The sequence below is a fragment of the Taudactylus pleione genome, unplaced genomic scaffold, assembly GCF_031769625.1.
Source record: "Taudactylus pleione unplaced genomic scaffold, aTauple2 ptg000758l, whole genome shotgun sequence".
Taxonomy (NCBI): Eukaryota; Metazoa; Chordata; class Amphibia; order Anura; family Myobatrachidae; genus Taudactylus; species Taudactylus pleione.
In genome coordinates, this window is record NW_028285160.1 from 2,720,446 (window position 1) to 2,743,661 (window position 23,216).

General features: G+C 41.7%; 1 protein-coding gene across 1 annotated transcript in view; it reads right to left on the reverse strand.

The window, feature by feature from the left end:
• LOC148476986 (ATP-dependent translocase ABCB1-like) overlaps positions 1–23,216 on the reverse strand; it is a 248,609-nt gene that overhangs the window by 125,526 nt on the left and 99,867 nt on the right. The window contains exons 7-10 of the mRNA XM_088457386.1: positions 13,199–13,376; positions 4,018–4,131; positions 850–960; positions 641–766 (exon numbers count right to left, since the gene is read on the reverse strand). Of these exons, the coding sequence (XP_088313512.1) occupies positions 641–766; positions 850–960; positions 4,018–4,131; positions 13,199–13,376 (529 nt within the window). The remainder of the gene's footprint in view (positions 1–640; positions 767–849; positions 961–4,017; positions 4,132–13,198; positions 13,377–23,216) is intronic.

Here is a 23,216-nt window from a genome sequence, read left to right on the forward strand (position 1 = left end):
GACCGATCATTGAACGTCCGAGTAATCCTATGGTCGCACAGAATGGCTGTAGGAAGAAGGACACCAGAGCCATTTTTAACTGTGTAGGGGATCACAGTCACAAGATGTGACACGCCATTGCCATCCTGTCTGTCATTTACTTTGCAAAAAAATCCTCACTGCGATCACAGGACCATATGACATATGCATGCGCAGTAGAAAAAGATCATCCATTTGCAAAAACATTGGCATTGCGACCGTCTCTGAATCAGTCGCAACCCTTTTACAAAAAAGACATTATTTTTGTTATAGCTCCACTATAAAATGGGTGAAAGGTAGGAGCTAGCTATGCCCTCTGTGAAGTTAGCCAGACCTCATGGCACAGGCCACACATCCTGTGCAAACCACACTTCTAGTTATGCACCATCATCAATAGTCACAATGCACAGCGCTGGTCACACCCCTGGTAGCAGCACACAATAGGCCCTAAATAAATGTCAGCTCCAGGCCCATTTGGACCTTAATCTGGCACTGGACACACTGCACATGTACCTCGATCATTGGGGATACAGGTACTCATGGCCCCATTTATGTATTATTTTCCTTATTCCTGATTAGGTCATAATAAAGTTATTATAATTACATAAAAAATATATCATACCTCCCCTTCTATTGAATCATAGAACCTCTGTAATAACTGAAGGGTTGTGCTTTTCCCACAGCCACTCATGCCAACTAGAGCGATGGTCTTTCCAGCCGGTACCTTTAGGTCCAGACCACTGAGAATCTAAAAATATTAATCAATGTAGACATTTGATGTCATCTTATAGTTCTTATTAATAAATGTGAAAATATTGTTTAAATACATACTTGTACATCTGGACGACTAGGGTAAGCAAAGTGAATGTTTTTAAATTCAATATGACCAATCAATTTGTCTGGCTTGTGTCCCTCTGTGGATTCACTATCGATTAGGCGAGACTGATATAAAAAAAAAGGGCAAAAAATGTATAAAATAATATGAAAAAGCCTATATAGAGTACTATGCTGTAAAGTAATACAGTAATATACTAATAATGACAAATTATACTTGACAACTCACAATGTAACACCTTTTTCTCTTTACCAAAGTTAGTTTTTTTTTTGCTGTATTATATGCTATGCTAATTTTCATTTTTGATTGTAAAGTACATTTTATATGCTCAGTATACTAAGTATGGTCTCTGAAATACATTGAGTAAAAACAATTGTGTTTCTGAAGCTTGTACAAGGTCATGTTCATAATGTAAGCATGTTTTGACTTAATCATTATTCTTTCCATGTAAATGCAAATCTATGTGACGAGCAATAACGGTTTTTCATCTTTAACAAAACACAGTTAAAAATAATTTTCTCTTTATGCAATATTAATTTGAGTAATTTCCTTTTTACTTTTTTGTAATTATAATATCTGGTGTATAATCTATAGCTATTTAAAAAGTTACAATTATTTCTCAACTCTACTTGGATAATGACCAATATTTCATAGAGACTGGCTCACATGAAGTTTGAGGAGACACCTACAAGGGATTGGCTAGTTGTGGCTCAGGTGCCCTCTTGTGCCACCTACTCCTGTGTCAGATTGCCATGATTTAAAATTTTACACAACATTTGACCTTTTACCACAACCAAAAATTCTCAATTAATCTATATATTTTTTATTTAGTGACACTGTCTCTAAGTACACTACAGTAACTTCATCATAATGCAATAATAGGAAAAATGAAGCAAGTATATATGTAGTCACCAGGGAGTAAAACCTGATTATTCAGTTCTGGATATGGAGAACACCCTTCCTGCTTGTAGTCCCTGAGAATGGCATAAAACAGTAACTTTGAGATTGTACATAGGAGTGGTGTAATTCAACAGCACCCAATGGTTTCCCTGTTAAGGCTGTTGGGGAGACCCTTTCATAAAACTTAACTTGTACGATAACCTGCATACAAGGCTGCTATTTAGTCCTTTCTTGGTTAAAGACATACATTTTGTGTCATCCCTACAAGACCGTAACAAGGGTTGTGCGAGTGGTGCCATCACCCGAAGTTCAGTACCCTGTGAGTGGCACCATCACTGCCCCATGGCACCTGCATTTGGATTACAGGGCACCTGGGATGGTACCCTGCTGACAGTAGTACTGCTGCAGAGTTAGCTGCAGCCTGTAGAGCTGCCTGAGGTGCCCTAAGGATGCTCTAGGCAGTGCTCTATTTCTTGGTGCTGGAAATCTCACCCCCTCTGTGTAACATCACACGTTCGGGGTTGGGGCTAGGACAGGGCAGCACAGAGCCCTGCTCCGGGAATTCATCCCCATAATTTACTGGGGCAAAGTTAAAATTATACCAGAGGTCCTAACTTTTGAATGTCTATAGTATACACTAGAGATAAGCGGTTTTGTTTTGGCTTGTATCTTTCCGCCAATTTCGGATCCCAGGCAAAACGTCATCTTTCAAGGACATCACAGCACAGATGTCCATGAAAAATGATGTTTTGTCCGTGAAAATAATGGTTTGTCTCGCTCTGAGATCCGAACTTGGCGGGAAGACCCGATCCAAAAGTGAACCGCTCATCTCTGCTATAAATAGTATCCAATAAAGTTTCACTAAGTCTTTCTCTTTTCAAGTCTTGTTATCATTATTATTATTATATTTATAAGGTGCCACAAAGACTACCTAGTTCCATAGAAGAGGATAAAACTGACAACAAGATACATAGGTGAAGTCTAGAGTTGAGCACTTTAAATTTGCTTGGAAAGGCTCAGGTCTAAAAACAAGGCAAAACATCATCTTTTTGCCATGGGAGTTCCAAAAGGTCCAAATCGTAACTTGCAATAAATTGGCGGAAAAAAACAAGTCAAATCTGAACCACTCATCTCTAATACAAACTAATACAGTATGTAAATTCACATAAATACATAATTACAGTATGCAGTAAGCATACTGTCATTTTAACATGTAGAGAGAAACAGGGTAAAGGGCATGTTTGAGTAGAGAGAAAGAGACTGCAGAGTTACGAGGGGGGCTGGTAAGCGAGAAACAATGATGAGTTTTAAGGGCACATTTGAAGGCTGAGAGGCTTGATGACTATCTAATGGAGAGAAACAGGACTTTACGGTGGTTAGAAGCAGCCTGGGAGATATCTTGAATGCGAGAGTGGGAAGTGGTGATCAGATAGGAAGTGAGGCAGCAGTCGGTAGCAGAATGAAGAGGGCAGGAGGGAGTATATGAGGAAATGGTATAGGGAGATAGTGGAGAGGCTGGAAGAGGGCAACAGAGGTAGAGCAATGAGAGGGAAAATGAGGGCAACAGAGGTGAGGATAAATAGGAGAGGGGAAAGCAGGAGTTAGGATGCCAGAGAGGAGCAGATTACAGTAATCATGGCGGGAAATAATGAGAGCTTGAAAGCAGTGGCATAAGTTCATCCCAGACGCCCGGAGGCAAGTTATAATTTGGTGCCCCCCTGACACAGCCACTGACACTACTGTAGCAATTTGCATGCAGAAAGTCTATAGATAGATGAAAGCAGCAGCTGATGGTCTGACATGGACCTCTCCACTAGTGTATGGTGGCTTCTCAGGTGCCGGGAAGGGGTGCCATATATTGGGCGGCTGTGAGGATACACTCCGAGTACATAGTTACAGCCATAAGTGGGGTGAATATGTTGTTGACAATGGAGGAGGTGCCCATTCAGAGCTGGAGCCCGGCGGCTGGTGCCTCCATTGTCTCCCATAGTTCTGCCCCTGCTTGAAAGACAGTTTTAGTAGCTTCCAGGGCCTGATCATGGAAATATTTTGCAGGTGGAAACAGCAGAATTACGAAATAAATAAACTATGTGGGGAAGAAATGAAAGGGCAGAGATAAGGGTGACACCTAGACATCGGACTTCAGGAACAGAGGGTATGGTTTTGAGTTCAGTTTTTGAACTTCTAATTTTTAAATGACTATAAATAGTATTTAATAAAGGTTCACCATGTTTTCCCTCTTCAAGTCCTTTACCTGCTATTACCTTGTCTATGATTTTGTATATCTCAAAAGCTGCTACACGCGCAGTGGTAATGCTTTCTAAGTTTGGAGATGCCAGTCCAAGTGAGAATGTGCCGATCAATACTGAATAAAAGACCTTGTGAGAAAAAGAAAAAACATGAAAAGAGCATTAAGTGTCACAGGTATGTAAAACAAATGCAAAATCTGTATTACTAACAAAATATGTTGTTATTGTTCCCAGTGGCGTATTAACAATGGCTGCAGGTAGGTATGCTGAAAGTGAGTACTAATTACATTAATTACATGGGCTCGGGGTTGTTTAAGGAGCCTGGTACAGCTGTATGGAAGATCACCCCCTCCTCGGGGGTGCACATAGTAGTTTTATTTTTTTCCAGGTGGCTATGGCCAGGCCCCCAGGATTTGGTCATTCCTTCCCATCTCCTGGGCACGTCATTGCTCTCTTTGGCCAGAGTACAGGGTGTGTAATGCACATGGGTACCTAAGCCTTGAGGGCCATGCTTCCCAACTTTTTTAAAACCCCTTCAGGGAGAATCTCGGAGAGGGCAACCTTGTACAATGGTTGGGGAGGCAGGGGGCCACAGTTGCGTCACCCTAACTTTGGTTTAAAGTCTTGATTTGAGGCATTTTACAGCGGGAGTGGAGATATCTACCATTAAGGCCCCCCCTTCATGGTTCAAAGCTGTGACTCACAACATTTTGGAGCTGGAGGCAAGGTTGCAATGGCGTGATCCAATGTGTATCACATCGCCTAACCTCCGGGCTACCCACCTCATTTGTCAGTTGGAAAGTGGACTGCAGCGGGAGACTGGCCAACTGTGTCAGGAGCCCAGGACAGCCCCCTCTAATCTCCCAGACATTTAGGGAGAGTTGGCAAGTATGGGGAGGTACCATGCTGACCACCCTGCAACCAGCATCTGCAGCAGACAAAAAGTAGTAGTGTTTAATGTGCAGAGGAGCAGCAGAAGAGCAGAAAGAGTTCTTTAGAATTGCTGTCCAGACTCCAGTACTCAACTGCATCGATGTGGCTTTTGGCTGTGCTGTGTCATTCTCTGTCACTCTCAGAGTTCTCTGACAGGACTTCATTCATAATTCATGTTTACACTACAGATAATATATAGCACAGTTGTTAAATTGATTAGGGATCTGGACACTTGATGTGATGCAGCGGGCTGGAATTGGTGACATAAGGTGTGAATGTGAAGTGCATTAAAACAATGGAGACATAAGTTGTTACTGCAGGCACTAGAACTGGTTCATAGGGTTGCACACCGTAGGGTCCACAGTAGGGTCCATGGTGTGCCCAGGCACACCCTAATGTCAGATGGCATATCCATGCTTGTCATCAAAATGACCAATAACACGAGCATTCTGATGAGATGAGAGTGTCAGTGAGTGAGTCACCCAATGACACAAAACGTAGCACTGCAGCATTCTCTTTCCTTCACTTCAAACAGCTAAAATCATGTTATTTGGAACTGTTTACATGCAATCTAAAATTGTTTTTTAAAACCGAGTTCCGAATTGTGAGGACCCGAGCCAGGTCTTGGTTCCACTCTGAACCCAAAAGTGATTCTGAACTAGGACTCTATTCGACTCGGAACCCCTACGTTTGGGTGTGTTCCTATTTCAGGAAAACCAAACCGCACATCTCTAATTGTGATATGATAATATGGGTGAAAATTGGGTGGTGCATGATGGATGGAGATTGAAATAGAGACAGACATGCTCTTTTCAATGGTGCTAGATGCGCCCCAAAGTGCAGACCATCACTCTCTAGATTTTCATTGTTGCTCACCCTAATTAATTGAGCTGTGCGCGCCAATGGGCCGAGTAATAAACTCATCTGATAACTTATTTCAGCTGCTGCAGTCAATGTTCTGGAATGAGGTTTCCCTTATTTAGCTGTGTGGTTGTTCCATGTACATACACACACCAATAGTAAACGTAAACATACGTAAGTAACGAAGAAAGTACATTCTTATGACTTCATCTTTAGGTTACATACTGTACAGGCAAACCCACATTTTCTCAAAGTTTTTAGTTTCCCAGATGTCACACAGAATATGTATATTATACTACTTTTCGTGGCAATAAGAAACTAAGCACCGCCTGAAAGTATCATTAAACACATGCAGGGACAGGGGTAGATATTGGAGCCTGTCCCTGCGATGTGGTCGCATTAGCGATCATTTTGCTTTCATTTTGTAGTGGCCACCACGCTCCTCTGTATTTGCAGTCTGCTGACTGCACATGTGTGAGTGGCGAGTGCTGATCCCTCGCCCCCTACCTTTTGCATACTGTGGCCTATAGGAAGCACTGGCTAATGCCAAGTTCAGATCGTGTTAGCCACCGAGGCCAAGCTTCAGAATGTGAAGCATGATATATTTGCCAATAAAACAACTCTGATTTTGCAGTCGAAAACGGGGGACAGCAGCAGATATCTCTGCCTATTATGTACAGTTATCCCACAAAAAAACACAAATATTAATTGGTAAATGGGCCCCATAGTATATTGTACTGTTTAGTTGTTTTTTATGTTGTGTATTATTGGAAGTGTTCAGTCTACTATAGTGAATAATGTATTAATAATATAAGAAAATCTTTCATAGTTAATAATGTGTCTGCAGAGAATCTTGCGACAGTGTGGATAATCAGTCTGGAATGACCTCACTGAGCACCATCATGGTGACAGAGCATGACGACAGTCCCTGGACTATAAATGTATGAATGCAGGAAAAGCAAGTTTATAAGCCCTCGTGTAAAGGGCTCCCACACTGCGAGGGGGTATGCGGTCAGGAAGCTGGCGGTCGAAATGCCAATCGCCGGCTTCCCGACTGTCAAATCCTGGGAAGGGACTAATGATAGGCGTCAAAATCCCAACGCCTAGCATCAGGCCCGCCAAGAGCCACGGCGGGCACGGTTAACAGGGCGCGTGGCCCAATTGTAGGGGCGTGGTCACGCCCCCTTCACAAAAAAATGAAGATTTCCAGCGCGCCGAAGCGATGCTGCACGCTGGCGAGGGGGCGCTCTAAGCCCCCTCAGACCGGCGCAAAGCCAGGGGGGGAGCGATCAGTGTGATTGCTCCCCCCCACAGGCATAGGAGACTGCTGCTCAGCAGCCACAAGCAGTCTCCACTGCAGCTCAGCACTCGCTGTGTGCTGGGCTGCGCTCCCCCCCCTCTCAGTGCCCCTGCCTAGCATTATCCACCCACCAAAATCCTGACACCCGGCATACCGAACGAAGGTAAGCCGGGCGTCGGGAGTGGACAGCCATGGGGGGGAGGGTTAGGTTTAGGGGCTTCTTGGGGGACTTAGGGTTAGGCATTCCCCTGGGAAGGTTAGGGTTAGGCTAGGGGAAGGGGGGGTTAGGTATCCCCGGGGGGAGGTTAGGGTTAGGCACCCCCCAGGAGGGTCAGGTTTAGGGTGTGGGGAGGCAGGTTAGGGTTAGGCACCCCTAAGGTAGGGTTAGGGGGGGAGAAAGTTAGGGATAGTATAGTTACTTACCTTGTCGGGATCTTCACTCTTCTGTCTTCCGGCGTCAGTATGACATCCGCCGGGCTCACGTCCGGTGATATGTCATACCGATTCCTGTGAGGGGGTAGGGTCACATCGTCACTGTGATATAGCAATTTAGGTACAGAATTGAGTTACTGGTTAGGGCAACCTTCCCAAATTGAGCATGACAGTCCTCATTTGAGCGATTGCTCGATTGCTGAGTTGGGCGATAAGTCCATTAATTGCTGCTCTGCACAACAGTGGCATAGTAAGGTATTTGGAGCCCAGGGCAAGTAAAAAAATGGAACCCCCCCTCAAGCAGGTGCGCACACCGTAGGTGGGCATGGTCACATGCCACAAGGGGCGTGGTCACTGGAAAATGGGGGCATTGCAACATGACACTACACGGTTTCTCGTCACTCTGGGAACATTCCTCTCCATTCCATATGCACTTTAATGCCCCAAGTAGTAGTGTGCCTCTTACAATGTCCACTGTAGTAGTGCCCCTTATGCAATGTACCTAGTAGTGCACTCTAATACAGTGCCCCTAGTAATTCACCCTTATACAGTGCCCCTTATGCAGTGTCCCCGTAGTGCTCCTTATGCAGTTCCCCCAGTAGTGCCACTTATACAGTGCCCCATATAGTGTCCCCAGTAGTACCACTTATACAGTGCCCCCAGTAATGCCCCTTATACAGTGCTGCTAGTAGTGGTCCCCCTATGCAGTGCCAGACAAAGACACACACAAAAAAAACAAAAAAAAACACTTACATGACTCCCCGCTCCTGCACCCGCCGCTGTCCGCTCCTCCGTCCTCCCGGGCCGGTTTACTCTGCATTATGGGAGAGATGTCATGACATCTCTCCCATCACCCACTGTGGGAGCCGGAAGATGGAGCTCATGAGTGAGCTCCAGACCAGCTTCGGCAATGGACGCAGAAGCCAATGAGAGTCTGTCTGACTCAAATTTGCTTGCAAAAACAAACACACTGCCGCCGGGTAGTACGAGTGTACTAGTCGGGCCGATGGTGGTGTTTGTTACTGAGTGTGTAGTCCAGCCCGCACTACACTGACCAGTGTTCTGGACCACGGATGGGGACGCCCCCCGCGCTGCCGGTCCGTTGGCGCCTAGGGCACGAGCCCAGCTCGACCCCCCCTTAGTTACGCCACTGCTGCACAACAGAGTAGTAGTGTAAAGGTGTTGCAGGCATCTGCCGTTTGTGCATGTGGCAGTGAAAGGTGGTAGGAGCGGACGGAAGAGGGATAAAAGCCAACCTAGTGTTTTCACCATATCCATACTTCCCTCACATCCAGTGTTGGGAAGTATGGCTTAGAAGATGAAAGTAAGAAGTTGTAAGCTACAAGAATATAGCATTTAACATCTGTTAAAGAGCTGTGCTGGTGGAGTTATAGTATTTATAATCTACATTTAATTATTTTGCTTGTGTAGAAGGAGATGGACATGAAGGACCATACAGTATGTAATAGTCTATGGCTAGATACACACCTAAAGCTGGGTACACACGTAAAGATTTTCTGTCCAACCATCCAACTAGTTGATTGGTTGGAATGAAAATCTGTTAACGTATGGGAGTAAATCATGATCAGCAATTTGCTCCTAAATGCCAGAAAACAGATGGAAATGGTCGTCAGACAAGTTTATTAAATGCTTGATCTAAACAATTTGTTCAAACAACAGTTTTTGACCATTTTCCGGCGTTTGGCAGCAAATTGCTGATTGTTATTTGCTTTCATACGTTACCAGATTTTCATTCCAGCCAATCAACTAGTTGGATGGTTGGACAGAAAATCTTTACGTGTGTATGCAGCTTGAGATTTGCAGGATTCCTGTGATTTAGCCCATAGATTTAAAGTGGCAATAAACCAGGTTGGGTTTGCCATTTAAATTGCTTCAGTTTTAAATCTATGGGCAACAGTAAATTGACGTAATTGTGCTGATCTTTTCTAACTCACAGCTATTTCTTATGTGCCTGAGAGTATAGTATGTTTGCTATTACAAACATTAAGATCTCTGTGCTGGAAGAGAATCATATAAATAAAACAGTTTAGTTTGCATAAAAGATTTAAAAATACAGCTGAGTCAACAGGACAAAAGACATATTGTGGGGAAAATGTGCATCTACCTTCTGAGGAAACCGTCAGACCAATTTGGACGGAGAAATGCATTAAGGGATTACAAACTTACCTGCTCTGTACTGCACAAGTGTTTTGGAAACCGGATTCCCCTATGCTAACTTCTAAGTGACGAGGCAAGTGTGATTTCAGCTATACAGCACAGCTAATTTGCACAAACAACTAAAGCTAACATTCAAGCAGAGATACTCTGCAACAGACCAGCTGCTGGCTAGTAGTCGCGGAGCAGAACGACCAAGCTGGTAAATATATCGGGACTGTCCATTAGCCCTATGTGGGCGCATGCAAATTACCTATTGAACTGCTACACAGTGCCACACTTGCAGACTACGTCCAGAAGTTTTGCTCTCTACATCTTTGGAGGGGACTATGGTAAATCATGGTAAATTATTTATATGTAATAAATTGTTCACCTGCTTTTACATATACATGTGATGTGTTCCTAATTTAAAGCGCCCCCTTAGACTTATCAGTCTAAAAAACTTTTTATTTAGCATTTTACATTTAAGTTCAACAGTGAAGGTCCTGTATGTCCTACTGTATGAGTGAAGGGCCTATATGTCCTACTGTATGAGTGAAGGTCCTGTATGTCCTACTGTATGAGTGAAGGTCCTGTATGTCCTACTGTATGAGTGAAGGTCCTGTATGTCCTACTGTATGAGTAAATGGCCTGTATGTCCTACTGTATAAGTAAAGGGCCTATATGTCCTACTGTATGAGTAAATGGCCAGTATATCCTACTGTATGAGTAAAGGGCCTATATGTCCAACTGTATAAGTAAAGGGCCTATATGTCCTACTGTATGAGTGAAGGCCTGTATGTCCTACTGTATGAGTGAAGGTCCTGTATGTCCTACTGTATGAGTGAAGGGCCTATATGTCCTACTGTATAAGTAAAGGGCCTATATGTCCTACTGTATGAGTGAAGGTCCTGTATGTCCTACTGTATGAGTAAATGGCCTGTATGTCCTACTGTATAAGTAAAGGGCCTATATGTCCTACTGTATGAGTGAAGGTCCTGTATGTCCTACTGTATGAGTGAAGGGCCTGTATGTCCTACTGTATAAGTAAAGGGCCTATATGTCCTACTGTATGAGTGAAGGTCCTGTATGTTCTACTGTATGAGTAAATGGCCAGTATATCCTACTGTATGAGTAAAGGGCCTGTATGTCCTACTGTATGAGTAAAGGGCCTATATGTCCTACTGTATGAGTAATGGTCCTGTATGTTCTACTGTATGAGTAAATGGCCAGTATATCCTACTGTATGAGTAAAGGGCCTATATGTCCAACTGTATGAGTGAAGGTCCTGTATGTCCTACTGTATGAGTGAAGGGCCTGAATCAGATATAGGGTTTGTGTACATCTCCAATTATCTGCGCATGAGCAGGACTTGTTATGTGCATGTGCAAAAGGGTCCTGCACCCTCACACGCTATGCTCCCAAGCCACAGCATGATTGACATGCTGCAGCCATTTGGGTGCAGAGCGTTGGCGTTGTTGACCTGTATTTCTGGAAATGGGGGCGTGTTGCCTCAGTTTCCTGGGAGGATCAGGGTGTGCGTCTTCCGACACTGACCTCATGACCCTGGCTGAGCAAGTATATTGTCCATATTGAGTAAGCTTCCATATGGGCGATTGCTGAGGCCCATTGTGATCCGAGGCTGAGTCTTCGGATGCAGCAAGAGGATCATAGATGCTGACAAGAGGTGTCTTTCTCCTACAGAGACCTCCTGCTGCCTTAGAATATTAGTTGGATTGTATTGCACAGTGGCTTTGTAATACCGTCCATCTCTGAATCAGGCCCTAAGTAAGAAGAACTACCGCTCACTAAGTCACAATTGACTTAGTACTCATGTTTTCTACTTATCTTAGTGATAATATCACAAAATAAAGATGTGTTATTAGTTAGCTTTGCTGAAATCACACTAAAAACTCCTCTGTCTTATGGTGGGTACACACTACACGATATGCTCCCTGAGCGATATCGTGTAGTATTGTCCCCGGCAGGCTGTGCTCAATGTCGTTCATGACATTGAGCACAGCCGCTGAACGATATCATTAACGATATCGTTCAGCGCCGGGCTCTCTCCCCCATTCCCTGACATGCAGCAACCTGACGAGATCGTCAGGTTGGCCTGCATGTCAGCCCGATGAACGATAATGACGAACGACCCGCGGGAACGCGCGTCGTCGTTATCGTTCATCTTTTTGGGGTTAAAAATGGGCGATAAAGTGGAAGACTGAACGATATCGATATCGTTCAGTCGTCCACTTTATCGCCCATTGTGTACGCACCTTTACGCCACAGTGATGGAAAACTGCAATGTATAATATAACCACAAGGTGGCCACAGTGTACTGCTCAGTCTGTTGATTCATTACTGCTAACACTCATAAATGCGAGTGTCGAGGGATGTTGAATCTTCTAGGTTCTCAGTTCTGCTTATACAGTTGGACAACACGGAGCAACATCTTAAATTAGATATAATAATAATAATTTTTTATTGTTTGTGGGCTCTTCTTATTGAGTTCTCTCTTTGTTAGGGGATAATACACAGAGAATAGTGTGAATTAATTTGTGGGCACTACCCTAGGAATGAACAGAAGTGCTGTGATTGATCAGAGCCCTATGATCTTACCAATCACAGTGCTTAGTTATTTTAATGTCAGTGTCTAGTAGTTCTCTATTAGAGAAATATTGCAGTGTTTGACTCTTTTTCCAAATGGATGTGGACTTCTTCAGTACCTTTGGAATAGGTAAGTATTTCTTAAAAAATAGCTGAAAGTAATTTGTCTTTAATTAAGTATTTCCATTTTCCTTGGTGAACTACATGTCCTAGATGGCCCTGGTGCAAGGACAAGCTGGCACTTTTAGTTCTCCAAGTGCCAATAGGCTGTGGCAACCATGTTTAGTAACGAGGCCATGCCGGGATTGGAAGTTCAAGTATGAAGTGACATTTTTACCAGTCTGGCAATGCCTAGTGCTGGCTAATGGAAAATCGAGGGGATCCCCAGCTCTTTGTCCCCCTGATCTCTTCACTACCAGCCCAGACTTAAAGGTCTTGGGCTGGTTAAGAATTTGGTGGCAACACCACAGATTTTTAATTTTTTTAATTATTTAATTGTATTTTTTGTTATGCAGTACAAATACTGTTGGCAGACATCAAGGCATTTATTTATTTTATTTAGCAATTTTGCGCATTATATTAAATATTTTAGTTACAGAGTCTGGATACATAAATATAAAGCAATTGACTGTGCATGCTGAATATCTTTCCATTTTGTTTTAGCCAGGTGCTAGTTTGCTTTTCATATTCAAAATGTCCACCTCATCTGCTTTACAGAAAGTGTCACTAAACTTAGCCAATGATAAAAGCACTGTACTAAACTAAGGAGAGTATTTTAAGTTTTATTTGATAGTCGCCAATAGTAAATAGAAAAATTTGTATTCACTGAAAAAATTGTATCCATATTAAATTACAACCAATCATAAAAAGCATAATTAGACTTAGATCTCAATGTATAAATATACTTACAGCTAATACTTTGCCAATGCTATAATTTTCAGGATCTTCTCCAATGAGCTTTGTTCCATACCAAAATCCTAGGCTATAGATTCCAAATATTATGCATTGGGTTGCTCCCACTGATAGGCTCAAAGTAACAGACTTTTTTAATCCAACATTTCTTGCCTCAATTAACTTGGCATCATAGCTGCAACAGAAGTATATATATTAGAAGGGTTCTCCTATGAGACCATGTACTGCATGACCCCATTTTTTTTTTTACAAAGATGTGCATGAATTTACTGGCCATAATGGTCAAATCTCAGATCTTAGGTGTTTTGGACTGCATTTAAGAGCTTTCGCTGATCAGGCGCCATTTCGCACAAGAGAACGCATGAAGGGGTGTGGGTTATTGTTGTGCTGCAAACAATACTAAAATTGCCATTAGAGAGAGTACATGGAGAGAGTGTGTGGGACATAATTGCCTACCCCCCTGAATGGCCGAAAGACTCAACAATCAAGTGCTGTTCCCAGCCACCCCGAAAGGCATACAAGTATCCCACAGTTCCCCCCATCCACCCGGTGCTGGCCACTTCCCCAAGTAAAGTGGGCAGACTGGGTGGCCGATGACACGATTCGTGCTGAATCGCATTGTCATAGCCGCAGCTCTCACTTTACAATGTCATTACTATTAGCATTGCAAAGTGGGTACATGGCCACGATGACGTAATCATGCTGGCACACCCCCCACACCACCCACCTGTGCTGCACCATGCCCACTTACTCTCCTTAGCTGTGCCTACCTGTCTGCCTCTCCCAGAGGGGGCAGCAAGAATGATGGTAAGTATGGTGTGGGCTGTAGTTGTCCTGCAAGCAGCAATACTATTTGCCATTAGAGAGAGTTGTAGGTAGACGGAGTGGGTGTAATAAGACTGAAGGCATGTTTGTCACTGTGTATGAGTTTATTAGCTAGCAACTGCAATCCAGTGCTGCAATCGGCAAACAGGTAACTATCACTGTGTACTGTATTTGTTTGTCAGACAGTAGAAGCACCTGCCATCTGCTGTAAGCTCTTGTGTATATTTGCTAGAAGTAAACTTAAACAAGTCAGCTGCACTTACAATTGTTATTTTTTTACAAGGATATCTATATACACTGTTGTATATGAGGGCAGAGACAGTTATTTTAAGCTTAGCTGTCCAAAATATACTGTGCTATGTCTGAGTGAGCTTCACCCCAAAGACATATTTTACTATTTAAAAGAAAAGCTCAAGTCTTTTATAATTCAATTTAAATCATATTTCAAGAGTAGATTGTGTTTTTGTGAGGCGGTGTATATGACTGTATTTTAATGGGTGTGGTATTCCCGTCAGCAGCACCCCAAAATAATCAAAGTGAAAAAAGGGTTTGTTTTTTTTCTGGTGTCAAAAAAACATTTTTAAGACTTTTATAATTTAATTTAAATCATATTACAAGAGGGCAAAATAAATATTTTTTTTTCCTGATGTCTAACCTCATCTTATATAATTCAATTTAAGAGTTTGGGATTTTGAGAGGCAGCGTATATTACTGCACTTACTGAGTATAGTCATGTCCAATTTAGCTGCACCCAAAAATAAAAAGTGCAAAAAAATAAGAAAATTTCTAGTGTCAAAAAAATATTAAGTCTTTAATAATTCAATTTAAATCAAATTTAAAAAATGTGTGTTGAGAGGCAAAGTATATTACTGTACTAACTGGATATGGTCGTGTCCCCGTCATCTGCACCCCAAAATAATAAGTGCAAAATAGATTTTTTTTTAAAATATGTCATAAAATATCTCACATCTTTTATAATTCAATTTAAATTATATTTTAAGAGTGTGGGTTTTTTTTTGTATTACTGTGCTTACTGAGTGTGGTTGTGTCCCTGTCAGTTGCACCCCCCCCCAAAAAAAAAGTGCAAAAAATACTTTTTTTTCTGGAGTCAAAAAACATCTGAAGTTTTTTAAAATTCAATTTAAATCACAAATGTGTTTTTGAGATTTTGAGAGACAATTTTTATTACAGTACTGGTGTCAAAAAACATAAGTCTTTATAATTCAATTTAAATAATATTTCAAAAGTGTGTTTTTGAGAGGCAAAGTATATTACTGTACATACTGGGTGTGGTCATGTCCCCATCAGCTGCACCCCAAAAAATAGAAATAAGTGCAAAAAATAAAAAAATGTCCTGATATCTAAAAAAATCTCAAGTCTTTTAATAAAACTGCATGGTACAGGTAAGAGTCCCTCCTTTCCCTATCTCATTGTATGTTCACTTGGTATAATGGCAGTTAAGTGCAACTACAGTAGCTTTACTCCTGTCCTGTTGTAAAACATAATATCAATCATGGTTCAGTCAATTGAAGTACAGGAGCAAAATAGAGTGCTAGTGCTGGCTATCATAGTACTTCCTCAACATCTAACTTTACAGAAGGTCAAGAAGAAGTTGTAAGAAAGGGTACATTGTTTGACAATCTTTAAGAAAACATCACCTCTAACAATGAAGAGAAAGTTACTGCTGAAAATGTAAAACTGCCAACATGCCACACACTACATGCAGTGGCAAGCAAAGGCTCAGACTATGGCCTTTCTTTGCTAGTGGGGGTCCTGCTAATGCTGTTTCATGCACTAGAATGCCATTTGCTAAAGCCGGGACCAAACAGTCAGGCATCTTCTGTAACCTCGCATGCACCACCTCCTTACTATGAGTTTAGATGTGTCACCTTTAAAACAGGTAAATTAGTGCACAAAAAGAACACTAAGGTGGAAGAGCAACTTCACAGATCCCTCAGAAGAGTCTAAGGGGTATATTTACTAAATTAGAGTTTTTAGAAGTGGAGTTGTTGCCCATAGCAACCAATCATATTCTACTTAACATTTAACTAGGACCTTCTAGAAGATAATAGCTAGAATTTGATTGGTTACTATGGGCAAAATATACACTTCTAAAATCTCTCATTTTAGGGTGTGAGTGCTATGTGGAAGTCTGATATTTCTGATTCTGGCAACTATAGTTATAAAGAACAAACCAGAAGGGTCTCTGGCGCTTCCTGTGATTCCCGTATATTAATGAGAGTGAAAACAGTGCAATATGTAAATACTATGTATAAGTAGATTTAATATGTATCACAGTAAATATACAATGAATGAATAATAATAAAAATGGCTATTACTATTAATCGGTAATTCTTGACTGGAATGTCTGCACAGGTTTTGTATTTGTTTTTTGGGGGGTTTTTTTGCAGCCAGGGCAGTTCAGACAAAAATAGAAACCTTTATTTGGTGGATTGGGTTTTTCTTGTAATGGAAGGTAGCTTCATGTGAGATGTTGTTTTAGGTTCTTCGCTTTTTGATGAATCACTTTTGGTTTTGACGGAATCTTCTTTTTCAATTCTTCATTGAGTAGCAGTATGTGCCAATGTGTGTTCAAATTTGTAAATTTTTCAAAAGTTCTTAAAGTTGCCATTATATTGGGTGATGAAAGGGACTTGATCGTCCAGTTGTGATGAATTCTTTGGTTTATAGGTGATTCGGTCTTTTCAGTTTAGTTTTGTGACTTTTTCCAGCGGTTCTTGTAGGAATGGTTCTCTGTAGCCCTTTTGTATGAACTTCTTAATTTCCTTGCTTTGTTCCTTGAAAATTGGGTCCTCTGTATAGTTTTGTCTTAGCCATTGAAATTGTCCTCCAGGTCTGTTATCTATCCAATGTCTGTGGTGGTTGCTGTTGTATGCCAACATGTATGCTACCATTTGCCTTTTTAATATGGGTTCTTGTGTTGATTTTCCTGTCTTTGATATATATTTCGAGGTCTAGGAATGCCACCATTTCTGCTTTGTGGGAGGTCGTAAATTCTAAGTTTAGGCAGTTATTATTCATGTGTGCAATAGTTTATTAATTCTTCCTCTGAGCGATTTCAAATAAAAAAGAGATCGTCAATGTAGTGATGCCAGCTGACAATTTGCGCGCTGTACCCGTCATTGTTCCAGATGTTGCAATCCTCCCACCATGCTACAAACAAGTTGGCACAGCTGGATGCGAAGGGCCTGCTCATTGCTGTGCCGCGTTTCAGCAGATAGAAATCTCCCCCATACCAAAAGTAATTGTGTTGTAAAATAAAATCTATATTGTCCATTATGAAGTTGATTTTACTTTTTGATAGGTTGGTTTGATTTGATAAATAATGATGAGTTGCTTTTTATCCTGCTACATGATCGATCACCGTATATAAGGATCTTATGTCGCTTGTGCAGAGAGTGTAGATGTCTTGCCATTCTATATTGTTCAGAACCTGTAAGATGCTTGTTTCCCAACCAGGTCTTGTAGAAAATAGATATATTTTGAAGAGTTTGCAGTGATTGATCCAATCCCCGAGACTATCGGTCTCCCCGGTGGATTATTTGTATCTTTATGTACCTTTGATAGATGGTATAATGTTGGATACTTGGATGTTCTATATGGATGTACTGGTATCCTGTTTTCGTTAGGATCCCCATTTCCAAGCCTTCTTGTACTTGTTGTGTTAGCATAGTTTGGAATTCATTTGTGGGGTCTTTCTTGAATTAGGTAAATCTTTTTGTCGCTTAGAAGTTTCAGTGCCTCTTGTTCATACTTCTCTTTGTCTTGGATGACAACTCCACCGCCTTTGTCTGCAAGCTTTATGACTATCGAGAGGTCATTCTTTAGATCATTTAGTGCTCTCTTTTCTCCTACCGTAAAGTTGTAACTCATTCAAACTATATTTATTCTACTAAATCATCCATGAGTTGTGACAGAATACTGTGGCATAAAAAAATGGATGCCACTGGTAACCCCTTGTCATGTGACCTGTTAGAGAATTTGATCAATCGAGTGGAGAAGAAAGAACAAGACTAGGCTCAAATCATGCAGTGCTTGCACACATTAATGCAACAAGTTGGCAATCTGCGATCTCCTCCTGCACAGCCGGAATTATCTCCTATGGTGCCTGTTCCAGCTGCTGGGTCATCCACACCATTGCAAATTCCAAACCCCACCAAACATAATGGAGATCCCAAAAGTTGTCAGGGTTTCTGAACCAGTGCTCAATTCAATTCGAGATTCAGGCTGCAAATTTTTCATCAGAAAAAACCAAGGTGGCCTACATCATTTCCTTTTTGTCCGGACAGGCTCTAGCCTGTGCTTCTTCATTGTGGGAAAGGAATGACTCCTTGGTCAATGACAACCCTACATTTTTAGAAGCCTTCAAAAGGGTTTTTGATGAGCCTGATAGGATATCATCAGCAGCATCTGCAACCCTGCAATTAAAACAAGGCAGCCAGACTGCAGGTCAATACGTGGTGCAATTTCGAACCCTTTGCTTTCGAACTGGGTGGAATAATGAAGCCCTGGTTTCTACCTTTATGCAAGGACTTTACAAGTAAATTAAATACGTCTTAGCATCCTGAGAGTTGCCCATGTCCTTGGACAATGTATTCTCCTTATGCATCCAGATAGACCTGTGCTACAGTGAGAGAGTACGAGAGCGGGAACAGTTTTGGCTCTTCAGCTTTAAGCTTTAATGGATTGGCTGTTACCTACAGCAGGAAGATTCCCAGTGAGCTGATTGGGTTGTGGGGCCGCTTGTCACCTGTGGCCCCGCCCCCTATACACGTCACCCGCCCAAAGCTTAGTAGTCTCTTTCTTGACAGGTAGCCCGCCGGCTGCCTGTCACAACTAGCAGTGCCGAGGCCCGGCCGCTGATAGTGTAAGAAGTGGAGAGGCCCAAGGACTGGCAGGAAAGGTAAGTTAAGCAGCAGCACGGGTTCGGTACATCGCCCCGCCCTCCTCCCCTACTCGTGCATTGTGCAAACAAGGCCAGCAGGTGCAGCAAGATGTCGGGAGGCTGCTCAAGCACCCCTGTGTGCCCCCCCTCTCTCTGAAGGGTCCCCCAGTCTTTGATCGCAGCTACAATCTGAAATTAATTGAGAATGGTGGAGGTGGAGTCAGAGTAGGGGCGGAGCTACATGGCACTGCCTGAAGCCAGGGTCAGGAGCAGCATGGATGGATGGGAGCACTGAGAGGAGGAGGAGCAGCAGCTGCAAAGTGTAAGGTAAGTGGGACACTATAGTATTGTCTAAGTGTATTTGTGACGTGTGTGACAGTATGTATATGTGTGTGATTGCATATGTGTGTGTATGTGACTGTGTGTCTGTATATATGTATGTATGAGTATATGTGTGTGACAGTATGTATGTGTACAATATGTGTGTGACAGTATGTATGTGTGACTGCATATGTGGGTGTCAGTATGTGTATGACAGTATGTATGTGGGTGACAGTATGTGTATGTGGGTGACAGTATGTATGTGTGACTGCATATGTGGGTGACAGTATGTGTATGACAGTAGGTATGTGTGACTGCATATGTGGGTGACAGTATGTATGTGTGTGACTGCATTTGTGGGTGGCAGTATGTGTATGTGGGTGACAGTATGTATGTGTGTGACTATATAGATGTGTATAAGTGTGACTATGTGTCTGTATATATGTATGAGTATATGTGTGACTGCATATTTGTGTGACAGTATCTATGTGTGTGATAGTATGTGTGAGACAGTATCTATGTGTGTGACAGTATGTATGTTTATGTGTGTGACAGTATCTATGTGTGTGACAGTATCTGTTTATGTGTGTGACAGTATGTATGTGTGTGACAGTATCTGTTTATGTGTGTGACAGTATGTATGTTTATGTGAGTGAGTATATGTGTGTCACTGCATATGTGTGTGACAGTATCTATGTGTGTGACAGTATCTATGTTTATGTGTGTGACAGTATCTATGTGTGTGACAGTATGGATGTTTATGTCTGTGACAGTATGTATGTTTATGTGTGTGACAGTATGTATGTGTGTGACAGTATCTGTTTATGTGTGTGACAGTATGTATGTTTATGTGAGTGAGTATATGTGTGTCACTGCATATGTGTGTGACAGTATCTATGTGTGTGACAGTATCTATGTTTATGTGTGTGACAGTATCTATGTGTGTGACAGTATGGATGTTTATGTCTGTGACAGTATGTATGTTTATGTGTGTGACAGTATGTATGTTTGTGTGTGTGACAGTATGTATGTTTGTGTGTGACAGTATGTATGTTTATGTGTGTGACTGCATATTTGTGTGACAGTATCTATGTTTGTGACAGTATGTATGTTTTTGTCTGTGACAGTATGTATATTTGTGTGTGACTGCATATGTGTGTGACAGTATGTGTGTTTATGTGTGTGACAGTATGTATGCTTATGTGTGTGACTGCATATGTGTGTGACAGTATCTATGTGTGTGACAGTATGTATGTTTTTGTGTGTGACTGCATATGTGTGTGACAGTATGTATGTGCCAGTATGTATGTTTTTGTGTGTGGCAGTATGTATGTGTGTGACAGTATCTGTTTATGTGTGTGACAGTATTATGTTTATGTGTGTGAGTATATGTGTGTGACTGCATATGTGTGTGGCAGTATCTATGTGTGTGATAGTATCTATGTTTATGTGTGTGACAGTATCTGTTTATGTGTGTGACAGTATGTATGTGTGTGACAGTATGTATGTTTATGTGTGTGACAGTATGTATGTTTATGTGTGTGAGTATATGTGTGTGACTGCATATGTGTGTGACAGTATCTATGTTTATGTGTGTGACAGTATCTATGTGTGTGACTGCATATGTGTATGACTGCATATGTGTGTGACAATATCTGTGTGACAGTATCTATGTGTGTGGCAGTATGTATGTTTATGTGTGTGACAGTATGTATGTTTATGTGTGTGACTGCATATGTGTGGGACAGTATCTATGTGTGACATTATCTGTGTGACAGTTTGTATGTTTATGCGTGTGACTGCATATGTGTGTGACAGTATGTATGTTTGTGTGTGATTGCATATAGGGGGCATATCCATCAGCTCATGTAGCAGTGGGCATGCCCCCAGCATAACAAAAATGGGGGGGAGCGGCCTTCAGGAATTTCACATAAGGCCACACCCCTTGCCACACCTACTTTTTCGGATGCGCACCTTCAGCGCGCACACATGGGGCCACTTTAAATTCCCAATCCGCCCCTGGCCATCCATCATCATCTACTCATCCAAACATATATATAACTACTCATCCATTTCCTGAAGCTTTTCTACAGATACAGAGTAGTATTATTAAATCATATAATTATTCATTATCGACTTCGACTAGGCTGTTACTCTGCTTTGAATCTTTTGTATTGTTCTAAGGCCTTTGATTTGCTGTTTGGATTCAGTTTCCAGTTTAAATATCTCACTGAGATTTTGCAAGCTTGTTTTTTAAGATTTGTGCCATGTCTCTGATTACATTTCTTTATTAGTATTAGTAATCAAACAATCAAAACTTTATCTGGCTTCCACTAAATACTCCACCTCCATATACATGTGCTGACCTCTGGCCTCTTATCTAGTTCTTGATTAATGAAAAAACATTCTATAGGATTGCATAGTTTTTTTAAAATGCCATCCTGTCTGCCACTGCAGTATCACTGTGTTTCGCAGATGTGCTACAGTATATTCTTTTAAACTGCCACATGTTTGTGTAGCTGTTCTGATACTTAGTTGAGCCAACCAGCTTACTGCAGTCTTTGGCCAAAATGGGTGAAAACAATATTGTGAGCTGTGAGATGGTGAAAGTTGACTGGAGATGACTACAAATGAATGCTAATGATGTTAATAATACTATAGAAAGATAAAAAGGTCCAAGTTACATGATTTTAGCTGTTTTTATAAATTTTCATTGAGACACTACTTGTCAAATTTGGAATGACAGGCACTAAACCACTCAGTACACAAAATTATAACAGTTTGAAAATATCAAAAGTTAAGTGTTCAGCAACAGAGGCACAGATAGAGGACATGAGAGGAGTTGCTTATCAAAGTGCCATTGGGATTATAATGTATGCAAGCCTCTCACTGACAACAGGTCTTAAAAACTGTCTCTTGACCCACATACTTTGGACTGCTGTCATTGTCATGATTCTTGATGTCTTTTGACTCCTACATCTTGAAAAGCCACTTTTCTTACTTTGGTTTTCCACTCACACAGATGAGAGACTCAGTTACATACAGATATACAAGTGTTGCATATCAAATTAATCAATGCAGTCTCCTAGTGCATCCTAGTCACATCACATTGTAATTAAGACACATTTCAGCAAAAATGCAAAAAAAGACGCCCAGCGCTAGCAGAGTAGCATGGAACCCAGCGCACGGAGAGGAGCTGTTTGGTGCGACTTGTTTGGTGCGACAGTGAGTATGAAAATACATCTGTATGCTTTACACCCATAGACAGGGACATGATAGACACTTAGCTTCTTCTTGGACCACACCTTTTAATGGTGTTTCAATTTTTGGGGTACACTGCAGTTAGGCCTGCCTCTGCCTAAAATCTCTCTTCCACACCCACATCACTTAGCATAGTCCGTGCTCTTCCAACAATTGTTCTATTTGAGCCTTTTTCTTACGCCGCTGTGTTCTGGTGTAGGCAATTGACAGTCATTTTTAGAAAGATAGGTACGTCTCTCATATTCTACACTGTTATCAGACCATAGGATCTTAGGTTTCGGGCCTGTTTGGACTTCCACCAGATTTTTGTGTTCTGCAATTTTACTGGTTACATCACTTTTGGCTTTAAAGAAGTGTAACTATGTCATCCTTGTAGTGTCATCTACTGTATAAGCGCCATTAAGTATTAATTTCCGCTCATTGACCACACTTTCATAGGTCCACACACATCTGTGTCTACTAATGTCAATTGTGTTTTAGCTGTAGACACTGACTTTGGAAAGGAGAAACCCATTTACACAACTTTCACACTCTGTTCTCTTTGGGTTGTTCATGAAGCTTCTGTACATTTTCATACCCTAGATGACCCAATCTCTTGTGCCACAGTTCCATGGACAGGTTGGAGTCAGAGGCCATCATCGCACAACACTCCTCAGTGTCTAGTGTATACAGCTGTTGGCATCAGGTTGATGTTGCTATAAC